The sequence below is a fragment of the Coregonus lavaretus genome, assembly GCF_964263955.1.
Source record: "Coregonus lavaretus genome assembly, chromosome: 37".
Taxonomy (NCBI): Eukaryota; Metazoa; Chordata; class Actinopteri; order Salmoniformes; family Salmonidae; genus Coregonus; species Coregonus lavaretus.
Window position 1 is genome coordinate 25,445,855 of NC_140024.1, and position 13,192 is coordinate 25,459,046.

Sequence of the window (13,192 nt, forward strand, 5' to 3'; positions counted from 1 at the left end):
CTCTGTCTCTCTCTCTCTCTTTCTCTCTCTCTCTCTCTCTGTCTGCCTCTCTCTCTCTCTCTTTCTCTCTCTGTCTCTCTGTCTCTCCCTCACTCTCTCTCTCGCTTTCTCTCTCTCTCTTTCTCTCTCAGACATTGATTTGTGTTGATGTCTAAAGACCTCCAGTTATTTCCAAGATTCATGTTTTTTCTTGATTTGTGACATTTCCCTTTTTAGACGTTTTGTTTTAGAGATTATAGTTGCTGTTGTGCAGATATTTTAATCTTTAAAATAACTATGATTTTGTCATGTTACATACAGTATAATTCAATTTCTCTACCAAAGAACTACATCATTGTATATGTGAACACATGTGTACAAACTTGATTGAAATGGCTTGAATGGCTCATTCCCTAGTGTGTTGATGTGATGTAATGACTTGTAGACCCCAAAACCTTAATGTTGTATACATCCATTAGAGATGAATATCTACATGAGGGAGGGGTCTGTAGCAAAGACATTGTTGTTTAGGGGTAGAGGGAAGAGTGCATATGAAGAGTACAGTAACAAAGTTATAGCCTCAGGACCCTCTTAGTGTGTGTGTGTGTGTGTGTGTGTGTGTGTGTGTGTGTGTGTGTGTGTGTGTGTGTGTGTGTGATGTCAGCCCCAGCCCACTGTGGTTGCTCTAGAATGGGTTGTGTTGAATATAAATCAGGTGACTGAACAGACGAGGGGTTTCTTCCCTTCCCAGACAAGCCCAGAGGATTGTGTAATGCCCACCCCTACACACACACACACACACACACACACACAACCTCGGAGATCTACTGCATGCACACACACATAACCCTGACTCCACTCAACTGACACACACACACTCAACGCAACGAGGAGTACCGTTGTGTCCTCTGTGAGACCACCAAGTCTGTTCTCTTTAGATCAGACCTAGAGATCAGGAGTGGACATATCTCCTTCAGGACCTCTTGGATTCACTAGGACCAGATTCTTCTTCAGATAGGACTCGACATCCAGACCCAGCCTAGAGTTTGGGACTCTGTTCTGTTGGATTGTAATTGGACCTGATTTCTCACTCAGACCTGAAGTATCTATGGTCTGGAGTAGACATATACACTTCTGTCCTCTTGGATTCTGTTGGATATTTAGACTCCCTCTTTAGGAGAAAGGGTATTTCTTGGATTCTGCTCTAGCCCACTAGACCCGACTAGACCTGGGACTAGTCTTCGAAGAAGAGTTTCTCCCTTCCTGTTTTTGGAATCTGTTGGCCGTTCAGGAGAAGATATACTTATTGGACTGTCTCTAACCGTATTTTCCTGTTCTGAATGCTGAAGCTAGTCGCTGACTCCCGGAGGGGAGGAGGTGGAGGAGGTGGAGGAGGGATTGGAGGGTGTGAGATGCTTCCGTCACGCCCCAGCCTGTCGGTCCCCCTGCGGGTGCTGATCTACGGGACGTGTGCCTTGACGCTGGTCAACACTGTGGCTTTCCTGGTGCTCCTGGTGCAACAGAATCAGCTGTGGAGCCGCGTGGAGCTCACCAAGGCCTTGGTGGAGTTCCTCCAGGAGGTGCCCCGAGGAGGTGCAGCAGCAGAAGGCACAGGGAGGCTGGCGGAGCTAAGAGGAGGTTTTTTTACTATTTTTATTGTTGATCGTTGTCTGTTTGTCTTTGTGGCTGTGTATACATACTGCAATGATGAATCTGTCGTGGACAGACGTACGTAACATAAATGAGTAGCTGACACTGGTTCTGGGTTTCAAAGATGATGCAATGATTGATAAACCCCTCGGGGATTAATCAAGTACAGGTATTTCTTATCGTATCTTATCTTATCTTAGACCCAGAGTGGCTTGCAGGGCTGCGTGGAGGAGGTGAAGGAGGAGGTGAAGGAGGAGGTGAAAGGGGTCTGGGGAAGGAGCAGGGGGAGTACCAGTACTCCCGTAACAAGAGGAGTTGGGAGCTGGAGAGGGAGCTACGACAGGAGTTAAAGGAGGAGCTGAGGCTGGAGCTGAGGGAGCTGAATCATCAGGAGAGCCAGGAGCTCCTGCAGGAGGTGACCCAGGGGCTGGGGCAGGAGGTGACCCAGGGGCTACACCAGGGGCTGGGGCAGGAGGTTACCCAGGGGCTACACCAGGGGCTGGGGCAGGAAACGGGGCGAGGAGGGCTGGACATGGAAGAGGAGGTACACCCTGGGTTGAGAGAGGAGTTACACCACAGGCTGAGGGAAGAGATGGACAAGGAGATGGACAAGGAGATGGGGAAGAAGATGAGACATGAGCTGAACCACAAACACAGGAAGACAAAGGGCTTCCAGAAGACTGAGATACAGGACGACATGATGATGATGATGACCTATTCTATGGTGCCGGTAAGCTAGGCTACTCCATGTCTCTTTGTATACAGGTGTGTGTACTGTGTGTGTGTGTGTGTGTGTGTGTGTGTATGTGTGTATGTGTGTGTGTGTGCGTGCGTGCGTGCGTGCGTGTGTGTGTGTGTGTGCATGCGTGCGTGTGTGTGTGTGTGTGTGTGTGCGTGCGTGGGCGCTGTGGTATGTAATGAGCATCTCAGACGTAAGCATTGCCATTTATGTACATGATCCGTTTGAAAGAGAAGAAGCTGCGTGTTACAGCTAGAACAAACAGTCACAGAAAAACAATGAACAGACTCTTAACAGATTAGATAAATGAATGACTGTTGTTATGGACAACACTTGTTAAAGTCTGTTATGTCATTTTTATGTAGTTTAATTTATTCAATTGTATTGTATACTACTGAAATGTTGATACATGATAAAAACATAGATGTGCTGTATACATCTCATTTCTTCTCTTCCTAAATAAAAGGGGTTTCTTTATGTTTTGTTTTCAGGTCAAAGTGTTGTTGGAGATCTGTAACAGCACCAAGGGATTCTGCATAGCTGGTATGTCCCAATAATTAAAAGAATAATAATTCACCCTCTTCTTCCCTACTGTAACTCTTAAGTGAATTCTTGTGGAGTTTCACACATTTTCAAACATGTTCTCACCAGAGTCAAGGTGTGGTGTGTTATTGTCCTCTGAACTCTGTGTGTTGTGTTGTAGGACCACCCGGCCCCCCTGGACCCCCTGGTAAGTCAGCAACTGATTAAACACTTTAATGATTCACATTGATCCTCTCAGCTATCACTCAAACCCTTTTCAGCCATGCCACAGCTTTTTGCTAGAGTGACCCATAAGCACATTATAGTAACTTGGTGTGCCCATGAAAAAATGCCAGACAACAAACTGACCCCCACATAATGGGTGACATCCAAAGTACTCTTCCAGAGCATCTACGTGATATTTCTATAGATTGTGTATTTACTAAATGTTTTCCCCATGGATATGCATCTGTACTTCAGATATTACTCCTGCATGGTTGTAATGTGTTTGTATATGATAGGTCTGCCTGACCATGTAAAGTACTGTGGTTGTAATGTGTTTGTATATGATAGGCCTGCCTGACCATGTAAAGTACTGGGGTTGTAATGTATGTTTGATAGGGCTGCCTGGTCTGCCTGGGCACAATGGCACTGATGGCATCCCAGGACTGGACGGACTGCCTGGGGCTGACGGAAAGCGAGGGAAGAGAGGTATGAAGTGAAAGACCCTCTTACAGTAAAAGAGAGAATCTCTCTTGCTCTCTATTTTCTGCCTTTCTGCCTCATTGTATCTATCTATCCATCATCTGATCTGTCCATTATGTATCATTACCTGGGGCTCTTTCTGGTTCTGTGACTGAAGAGAGAGAGATAATGGAACAGTGAAAGGGTAGAGCAGATCTCCTCAGGGTCAATAACATGCACCCTAACAAACAAACACACACACACACACACACACACACACAAACACACACACACACACCTAGTGTAGAAACACACACACAACCGCAGACACACACATGCATGCACGCACACACTTACACACGCACAAAATTCCCCCACGGTGCACCCATATACGCAGATAAGCCACACACACACACACACACACACACACACAGATCTCCACATACATAACACTTCCTTTCGCCCATTCTTAATTCCAACTGTCATTGGACAGCCATTCAGATCTACCCAGAGATATGTGGTGTCACAATGATGAATCATGTTCTCCACTGTGGTGGGTGCTTTGGTTTCTCTCCATTCAAACACCATAGAACCGGAAACGGAGGAAGAAAGGGAACTGCTCTTCTATCCCACAATGTTATTCATGACTGGTTTTGGGCAGCTCTTGAATGGGCTGGAAACCTCATTTTCCCATCAGCCCACTGGTGCGTTCCTCAGGAGGGAAGGATATGATTCACACCATATTCCCTATATAGTGCACTACTTTTGACCAGAGCTCTATGGACCCTGCTCAAATGTAGTGCACTAAATAGGCAATATTTTAGCAAACCAGGAGAAGTGAATGGAATGGTTCATGGTTTACTGGAATGGCTTTGACTTAACGAATCCTTGGAATTTACCGACTATAAGCGATGACTTAGTAAGCCCATGTCTAGTTCACATTGTGGGAACTCTTTTCTAAACATTAAGTCAGATATAAGAACCCACGACACGTTACACAAGCTTGACTCATTTGATTGTGGTCTTTGAGAATCTTATGAAGCTAGGGTTTATTTTTGGATCAGGCCTTTATGGACTCCTGTTCCATTTCATGTCTCAAGTTAGGATTCGTAAATCACCTGTACATATGAAAAAACGATAACCGTGTTCCTTCACAGGTGAGAAAGGTGAGCCGGGGGAGAATGGAGATAGAGGAGACCCAGGACCCGCAGGAGAAAATACACAATCGTCCAACGATGTCCTCTTGGAGGGTAAGAATGGACGCAAATGACAATGTCTATATTAGATACCTCACAATTACAATGTCACTCTGACTCCTATAGTCCATGATGAGACTTGCTGTACCGTCACCATTGCACACTCAAATGGTCCAGCACATACCTTTATTGCAAAATCTAAACAGATCTTCATTAGAACTGAAAATGGATGTGGTCTTAGCACAACAATTAAGGTACATGTATATGTTGCAACATTAGAGTGGGCAAGCCATGTCCTATTTCATGCCCATTTTATGCCTGGCCAGCTCTACTTGAAATACGATGTGATTGTGAAAATCCTTGTCTTTCGGGTCTGTCTAGGCCCCCCAGGTCCAGCTGGTCCTCCTGGTACTCCAGGCCCCATTGGCCCTCCTGGACCTCCTGGCCCACAAGGACCCCAGGGGCCCCCCAGAAACAGGAGCCACCGGGCCCATCTCCCCATCCACGCTGCCCAGACCCTGGGTGAGTAACTACCCTGCACACCGCTACTTATCCTACCCAGCTCCCGTATCTACCCTACCCCATACCATCCATGCTGCCCAGACCCTCGAGTAACTACCCTGCACACCCTATTCTACCCATCTCCCTTACCGTATCCACCTCCCCTACCTCCCCCACATCCATGCTGCCCAGACCCTGGGTGAGTCAGCCTGTCACTATCTATCCTAATGTTCCCCTACCCACCTCCAACTCTCCTACTGATTCTAACATCATCACTTCTTTCATTGATTATCATTGACTATTTCAGAACCGTCACATGCTGTACCAAACGATGGGACTCTGTCCGCCAAAGAGGCTGGGAAGTTACGAGAGACGCCACTAAATAAGAAAAACGGTACAATTACTTGCATGACTTGAAGGATTTGTTTGAAAACCCTTAGACAAAACCTGAATATGACTGAATATGCAAACCAATCAATCTATCAATCAATTAACCAATTAATGTTTTATTTTCTGTTCCCCAGAGTGCATCATCAAGTCTCTGATCAACCCCCGTAACGTATCAAAGATGGAGAGTACATTCGGAACGTGGATGAAAGACACAGCTGTGCTGAACGATGAACGCATCTGGGTGGCCGAACACTTCTCTGGTACCGCCCAAACGCACACAACAGCCAATCACATATCTTTAGAACTTCTCTGGTACCTCCTACACACACACAACAACCAATCAAATATATTTTTGATTATCTGTCTCCAGGTCGCACGGTGAAGGAGTATAAGAGCATCGCCTCATTCCAAAACGCCACCAGTGAGGTCATCGACGGCAGGAAGTTCTACCAGGGGTGTGGCCATGCCGTTCATAACGGATCCTTCTACTATCACATCGCCGGAACCACCAACCTGGCCAGGTAAATAACCATAGTTTGGTATCTCCAACCTGGCCAGGTAAAGTCCATAGTTTGGAACCTCAAACCTGGCCAGGTAAAGAACCATAGTTTGGAACCTCAAACCTGGCCAGGTAAAGAAGGGATGGTAGTTATCCTGCTCAAATCCAATTGACCCCTTAGCTCCTACCGCACTAGATACTTGCCTGAGAACAATGGATAGTTGTCAGAGGTCTGTCAAGGTGAAGCTTTTTGGTCTTGTGCAATTAAAGTCTTTAAGCAAAATATTCTGTCTTTGTGATGTCAATGGCTGTGTATATGATCCTGAGAGTCTTCTTTTCTTCTGCTGGTGTGACATCGTGGTGCACAATGTTCTTTATTTCTAACACCCTCCATCCATCCCCCAGGTTCGACCTGCAGTCCAAGCGTCTCCACACCCTGGCCATCGACAACGCTCTGTACCACAACCTGTCCTACCTTCTCCACAACTCCAAGACCTACTTCAAGCTGGCGGCGGATGAGAACGGCCTGTGGCTCATCTTTGCCTCCAGCCTGGACGACAGCATTATGGTGGCCCAGCTGGACCTGAAGAGCTTCTCCGTCACATCGTACATCAACACCACCTACCCAAGGACCAAGGCCGGCAACGTCTTCGTGGCCTGTGGCGTGCTCTATGTCACCGACACCAAGGACACCCGTGTGACCTTCGCCTTCGACCTCCTGAAGGGGAAACCGGTCAACGTGACCTTTGACCTGAGGTCACCTGGCGGGGTGCTGGCCATGCTGTCCTATTGCCCCAATGACAGACACCTGTACATGTGGGATCAGAGCAACGTGAAGCTGTACGTGGTGCACTTCATCTCTGATGACTGAGACAGTGTTTTGATGTTATTCTGATGGTGTTTTGATGGTATTCTGATGGTGTTTTGATGGTTTTCTTAGGGTGTTGTGATGGTATTCTGATGGTATTCTGATGGTGTTTTGACAGTATTCTGAGGGTGTTTTGATGGTATTCTGATGGTGATTTAATGGTATTCTGATGGTGTTTTGACGGAATTCTGAGGGTGTTTTGACAGTATTCTGAGGGTGTTTTGATGGTATTCTGAGGGTGTTTTGATGGTATTCTGATTAAAGATGGCCAGCTTTTGTATCAGATCATCTGAAAGGGCTTAAAGATGACCAGCACTTGTGAATATTATGGTTATTTTTTATTTATAATATGTACGGCTTCTCTTTAGTTTTATTCCATCTCAACAAGGACTATTTTCTAATGGCTTTTTGTAACTGCTGGCTGGGATAAAACAAAACACCCTTTTTGTGAGTGCTGTTAAATGTTTTGTTTAAATTGGATTACAGCTTCCAAAGATGCACACACTGTACCTTTTCCAATTTACAGTTTAACTGAATAAGGGCTTATCAGAGTAAGAAATAGATCATTATAATACAATTGTTGTACTGTTTTCCATATGAGATCGTGGAATTATCTTTTTGTAAGGACACTTACTAACCGTTTGACCGATTTTTTTGTTGTTATATATTCTGTTTTTATGTGTCTCACTTGTATATATATTTATTTGGAAAATGTAACCCTTTTTTAAGGTCTACCCTGGAAACCTGGCTTTTTGTGGAGTTAATGCTATTTATAGCTGTATTGTCCTTACTTGACTTTCCCTGTGACTGCATGACAAAATATGTATCAGAAATGCACTTCCATATTTACTTGGATCCTACCATGACCAGCATCCCTGGCAGAGAGCAAAATGTTTCAGAAATACCTATATTGGAAATCTGTACATAAGTTTATTCCCGACAATGATATTTGTCGCTGCATGGTCTCTACTGATTATCATGTCTAGAGAAAGAAAATACAAAAACACGCATTAAATCAACCTGATGAAATAAAAATAATTTATTCAACTTACAAAGGTAGAACTTTGACCACGGTAGAACAGCCTGCTATATATATTCCTGTCTCTCCGGACTCTCTCTAGTTCTCTAGTCATAGCCTCCCCATGGTGAGCTTTAGATAGATATATGCTTTACTGTAGATACATGCAAAACACTTTACTTGAAGCACCTTTTTATGAAGTGTTAACATCTTATATAGACATTAATATCACCTTATAGATGTTATAGAGCATTATGAAGCATGTATAATAAAGCAAAACAAAGCTCAGTACCTTTTTGTAAGGCGCCTCGTGTGTTATTGCTTCACTGTGATGTTTTTAATGATGCTCTATGACTGCATCTATAAGGTGACCTATGAATGTTTATAAGGCATTATAAGGCTTCATAAGTATTAGCACTACACGACAGATGAGAGAAGGAAGGTAGAATATGTAAACATAGATATCAGAGATCAGACGTGGTACCCAGAGGGAGGGAAGGAAACACAAATCTGTTTAATAATAATACGTATAATAATAAAAACAATACACACATTTAACAAAAGATACAACTAATCCAGCCGGTATGATACAAAACAAAAAATAAAGTAAAATGCTTTCATGTTTGTACAAGCTGCTGTGGTATTTCATATATTTATATATATTAAAACTATTTAACTTTTTACTACTAGGCTAAATACAGCCAGACATTCATTTGTATATAACAGTAGTTTCTTTGTTCTTCCCATAGCCTATTCGTTTTGAAATAAACTTTTATAGTGTCCCCAGATTTGAGTGCAACTATCTATTCAATATGGATTTTATAACGTTTGTAAAAACAATAACAGTACAGTTGTATCACCAAACACAAACCTATGCCATGTTGCACTATGTCCCAGTAAAATACAGTATTAACCCCTTACATTCCTAACATAAAAGTTCACTATGTCCCAGTAAAATACAGTATTAACTCCTTACATTCCTAACGTAAAAGGCAAAAAGTTCAACACAAATAACAACAGTCTGCAAAGAAACAACCAACCAACCAACCAAAAACAAATAAGTAAATACTTAAAATAAAATAAAATAAAAAATTGTGCAAAAACAGAACCATACAGAACATAACAGACCCCATGTGTTTCTTTCTTCTCGGGGAGGAGGGGGGGGGGGGTATTCAGTGGAACAGACAGATAATGAGACATATAGACTACACACAGTCACAGGATCAAAACACACCATCTTCCACACAATGTTCTAGCAGTGAGACCGCTGCTGCCGCACAAACAGGCTTTTGACGGCAGGCGGGCAGGAGGGCAGGCGGGCAGGCGTGATCACATCACTAGGCTCAATCAATCCATCGAGTAGGCTAGCGAGTCACTGGGCAGCCAGTGTTATGGGATGGGGTCACCATGGGGATAATGTGCCATTAACAGTGAGATAAGCCAGGGAATTAAGAGGATAAAACCATTGAAACAAAATGCAGATCCAACAACTTTAGAGTCACACCAGACCACTGACTGACTGACTAAAGGAACCACAGTGCTGGTTAAAAGTAGATGCTAAGAGAGGTTTTCAGCTTTTGGGCACAAAATGACAACAGATACACACTATTTTAAAGTTTTCAGCACTTGTACAGAGCACTATCATATCAATAAACCGTGTGATTGCACCGCTTAAAACGAGAACAGGAAGTCATGCATAGCTTTCATATGGACTGACACACTCGTAAAAGTCCAGCAGCCGCTTTTAAAATGACAGGAAATCTAACTGTTAAAATCAAGTATGGAACCTGTTGCTTTTACGTTTTAATACACACTTTCAGGCTTTGGGGAAGAAAAAATAATTCGCAGGTCAATTTAACTTTTCTGATACGATTTCCGCTAGGTAAAGTCGTACCGTACAGTACACTCTCTTTCGCTCTCTCAAAGCTGCTGAAAACTTGGTCATCTCTCAACCTTTCACCTCTACGTCACTCAAATCATTAACGCCACCTCAACTCAAACTACAGAATATCCAGTAGTGTAATATCCTTAGTGATCTATCTGTAAACCTTTCCCCCCAATCTCTCTTTGTCGCTCTCACACAAGTCTAGGCTCTGTACACAATGTTATACTAGTGTAAGAAAGTTTGGTTCATCTTTCAACCGTACTCCTTCCTATCCACTGGCATTCAGACAGAGAACTTTCAGGTATTTACGTTTCTACAAGAGGTTGAATATTCTAGTGAAAGTTTGGTTATCTTTTCAATGTTCCACCACTAACCAACCAGATGAGCTCTCTACAGACAGTACAGGAAGTGGTTTAGGGGTCTACAGAATGTCGAAGATGCTAGCGGGGATGTTGTAGCGGTCGGGTAGAACCCTCATCTTGAGCGTTCCGTCGGCGCCGCAGGTGAATATGCGGTTGCCGGGGCGGGTCTCCACCTGCATGACGCCCGCTCCGATGTTCCGGAAGATGGACTGCTTGGCATGCTCTGTGCTAAACGAGTGCATGAGGCCTTGGCCTGCCAGCTTCCACACCTGGAGGAGAAGGAGAGGGGGAGGGAAGGAGGGAGAGAAAGGTAAAGAGAAAGGCAATGATCAATACATTTATGGAATTATATTATGTCTTTCACAGGTCAATCATGTGACTTAAATACATTTTTGAACACATGTGGGCATTGAAACACAGCCACAAGCACCAGTTAGAGAGCACAGGTTAATGGTTGGCAGGGTTGGGAACAATTCCATTTCAATTCAGGAAGATTCTAATTCCATTTTCCTCATTAAAAAGGAAAATCACCTTCATGTTCCCCTCAGCTGAGCCGGTTACGAAGAAGTCTTCGGAGGCGTCGAGTGCCAGGGCTTTGACGGCTGAGTCGTGGGCCTGGAAGGTGTGTAGGAGCTGTCTCTGTCGGATGTCAAACACACACACAAAGCCCTTCCTGCCTCCCGAGATCAACAGCTGCTGCTTGGGAGCGTACTGCAACACCGTCGCACCGTTCTCATGGCACGGGAAGGCTGGAGAGACACACAGATGATATTTCTACTATGAGTTATGAGTGACAACACTAATACAGGGGAGAGTGGGGTAAGTTGAGCCAAAGGGTAAGTTGAGCCACCCCTTGTTTCTAGGAAACCATACACAAAATTAATAATTTGACCAAACATTTAGGAAGAGGACATCATTTCATGGAGTCTGTGAAAGAAGAAACCACATGGAAAAAGTGGTAAGCAAGTTAGTGAAAATCTGTTTTTTTGGACCGAAGTCAAATTAATTTATTGTGTTAGATGTTTCATGATGCTTGTATCTAAACCAAAGTAGATCATTTTAAGATTGTTCCATACATCAGTTGGGCTCTCTATAAGCTTCAATATGAGGTCCTAAACCTAGCATGAAAGTGCATCCTTGTAGCTGTGTGGGCTAATATAGTCAAAATGTTTGTCTTGGGGTATGTTAAGTCAATGGTTGAGCCAATGGCAAGTTGAGCAAATTGAAGTGTTTTATTTCCAGGCATAACGCATGGTAGTATCGCTGGGATATGAGGTAACACCAGGGCCTGTCCTATGTTAAAAGTGTTAAAACAAGTACAAAGTGTTAGGTGTTAAGCCCATGTTAAAATATGCTTATAATGATTAAAAGACAAACAAGTGATTGTGATGAATTGTGTTCAGGAAATAAAGATAGACATGGTTTACAAAGGTAGTGGTAATATTTCATTCAGTACAGAAATGTGTAGGCAGCTCAACTTACCCTGTCCCTATGCTAGACTTACTGCATAACACAGGGTAAATTGTGCCAAGAGAACACTTTTTTTCAAAACTGTAACACATACACAATCCATGTCTCAATAGTCTCAAGGCTTTAAATTCATTCTTTAACCTGTCTCCTCCCCTTCATCTACACTGATTGAAGTGGATTTAACAAGTGACATCAATATGGGATCATAGCTTTCACCTGTATTCACCTGGTCAGTCCATGTCATGGAAAGAGCAGGTGATCCTAATGTTTTGTACACTCAGTGTAGACACCAAGGTAAAACAAAGGAGAATTCACAGTTTGCTGTCATTTCAGCTGCTTGATGTGATTGTGTGTTAGCTTTAGGTAGCTAGCTAGTAAAGGAGAAGTAACGTCGTTAGCCTAGCTATCCTCCATAACTATATGATTAACTGGACAAGCAACAGTTTGTCTATTTATACATTATTTATCAAATCATTATTTGCTGAAGTTCTTGTCTCTTGTCATCATTGAACCTCTGCTAGCTACATGCTTCGCCTCTGGTCTAAGAACAGCCCTTAGTCGGGAGTTATCACGCGATAATCCCAGAGTTCCAATGGCTTATTGTTTCAATATCTTTGTTAAAAATAACATTATATTTCCCTTGACGGAGTGATGCTGAATGTAAAACATGTCTCAATTTACCCCACTCTCCTCTACTTTGTTTGATCAAGTAAAGATTGGACCTGACACCTAATCTTTCACGCAATGGAGACACAATTGTGGCATCTAACTTTTTAATTTGACTGGTTTTATCTACTGTGGTAACTTTGTATGTTCATTATTGGTGGACTGAAATTAAACCTTGAATACAACTAAATCTTACCATGCACCATGGTGTTACTAGGTGAAATAAGAGTGTCCCACAGGCATACATTTCTGGAGGAGGAAAGAGAAAAATAATAACATTAGTCATTGGTGTTACTGTTATGACGGTGTTGAGACTGGTGTAGCTTTGATATGTAATGTTCATACTGACCTGCTGTCGTTGGACTGTCCTGCCGTGTGTGTGTGTGTGTGTGTGTGTGTGTGTGTGTGTGTGTGTGTGTGTGTGTGTGTGCGCGCGCAGTGTAGTAACCTGCTGTCATTGGACTGTCCTGCCGTAGCGATGAGACTGGAGGAAGTGATGAAGGCAAAATCACCACAGGTCTTAGAGTGGCACTGCCAACTCTACAGAGAGACAAAGAGAGAGAGAGAGACATATAGAGAGAGAGAGAGAGACAGAGACACAGAGAGAGAGAGCGAGAGAGAGAGAGAAGAAGAGAGAGGAAGGGAGATAGAAGGTTGTGTTAGCCTCAGCCAAGCAGACAGAGAGGTAATCAATCACTCCCAATCGCTCACTCACTCACACAAGCACGCACACACGCCCACTCTCACTCACCCACCCGGTGTA

General features: G+C 43.5%; 2 protein-coding genes across 2 annotated transcripts in view; one reads left to right on the forward strand and one right to left on the reverse strand.

Moving 5' to 3' along the window:
- Positions 1-1,391: 1,391 nt before the first annotated feature.
- Positions 1,392-7,031, forward strand: LOC311111386 (gliomedin-like; the record flags this gene model as incomplete). The annotated part of the gene is made up of 11 exons (XM_084154103.1): positions 1,392-1,587; positions 1,830-2,359; positions 2,860-2,911; positions 3,072-3,098; positions 3,512-3,601; positions 4,732-4,824; positions 5,161-5,292; positions 5,579-5,665; positions 5,796-5,921; positions 6,032-6,182; positions 6,566-7,031. 11 exons carry the CDS (start codon positions 1,392-1,394, stop codon positions 7,029-7,031), a joined length of 1,950 nt encoding a protein of 649 aa, XP_084010229.1.
- A 1,021-nt stretch (positions 7,032-8,052) lies between these two features.
- Positions 8,053-13,192, reverse strand: part of LOC311111387 (dmX-like protein 2) — an 84,639-nt gene continuing 79,499 nt past the window's right edge. Inside the window, 4 exon segments of the mRNA XM_084154104.1 lie at positions 8,053-10,562; positions 10,825-11,042; positions 12,626-12,678; positions 12,878-12,969. Coding sequence (XP_084010230.1) covers positions 10,353-10,562; positions 10,825-11,042; positions 12,626-12,678; positions 12,878-12,969 — 573 coding nt within the window. The 3' untranslated portion in view covers positions 8,053-10,352.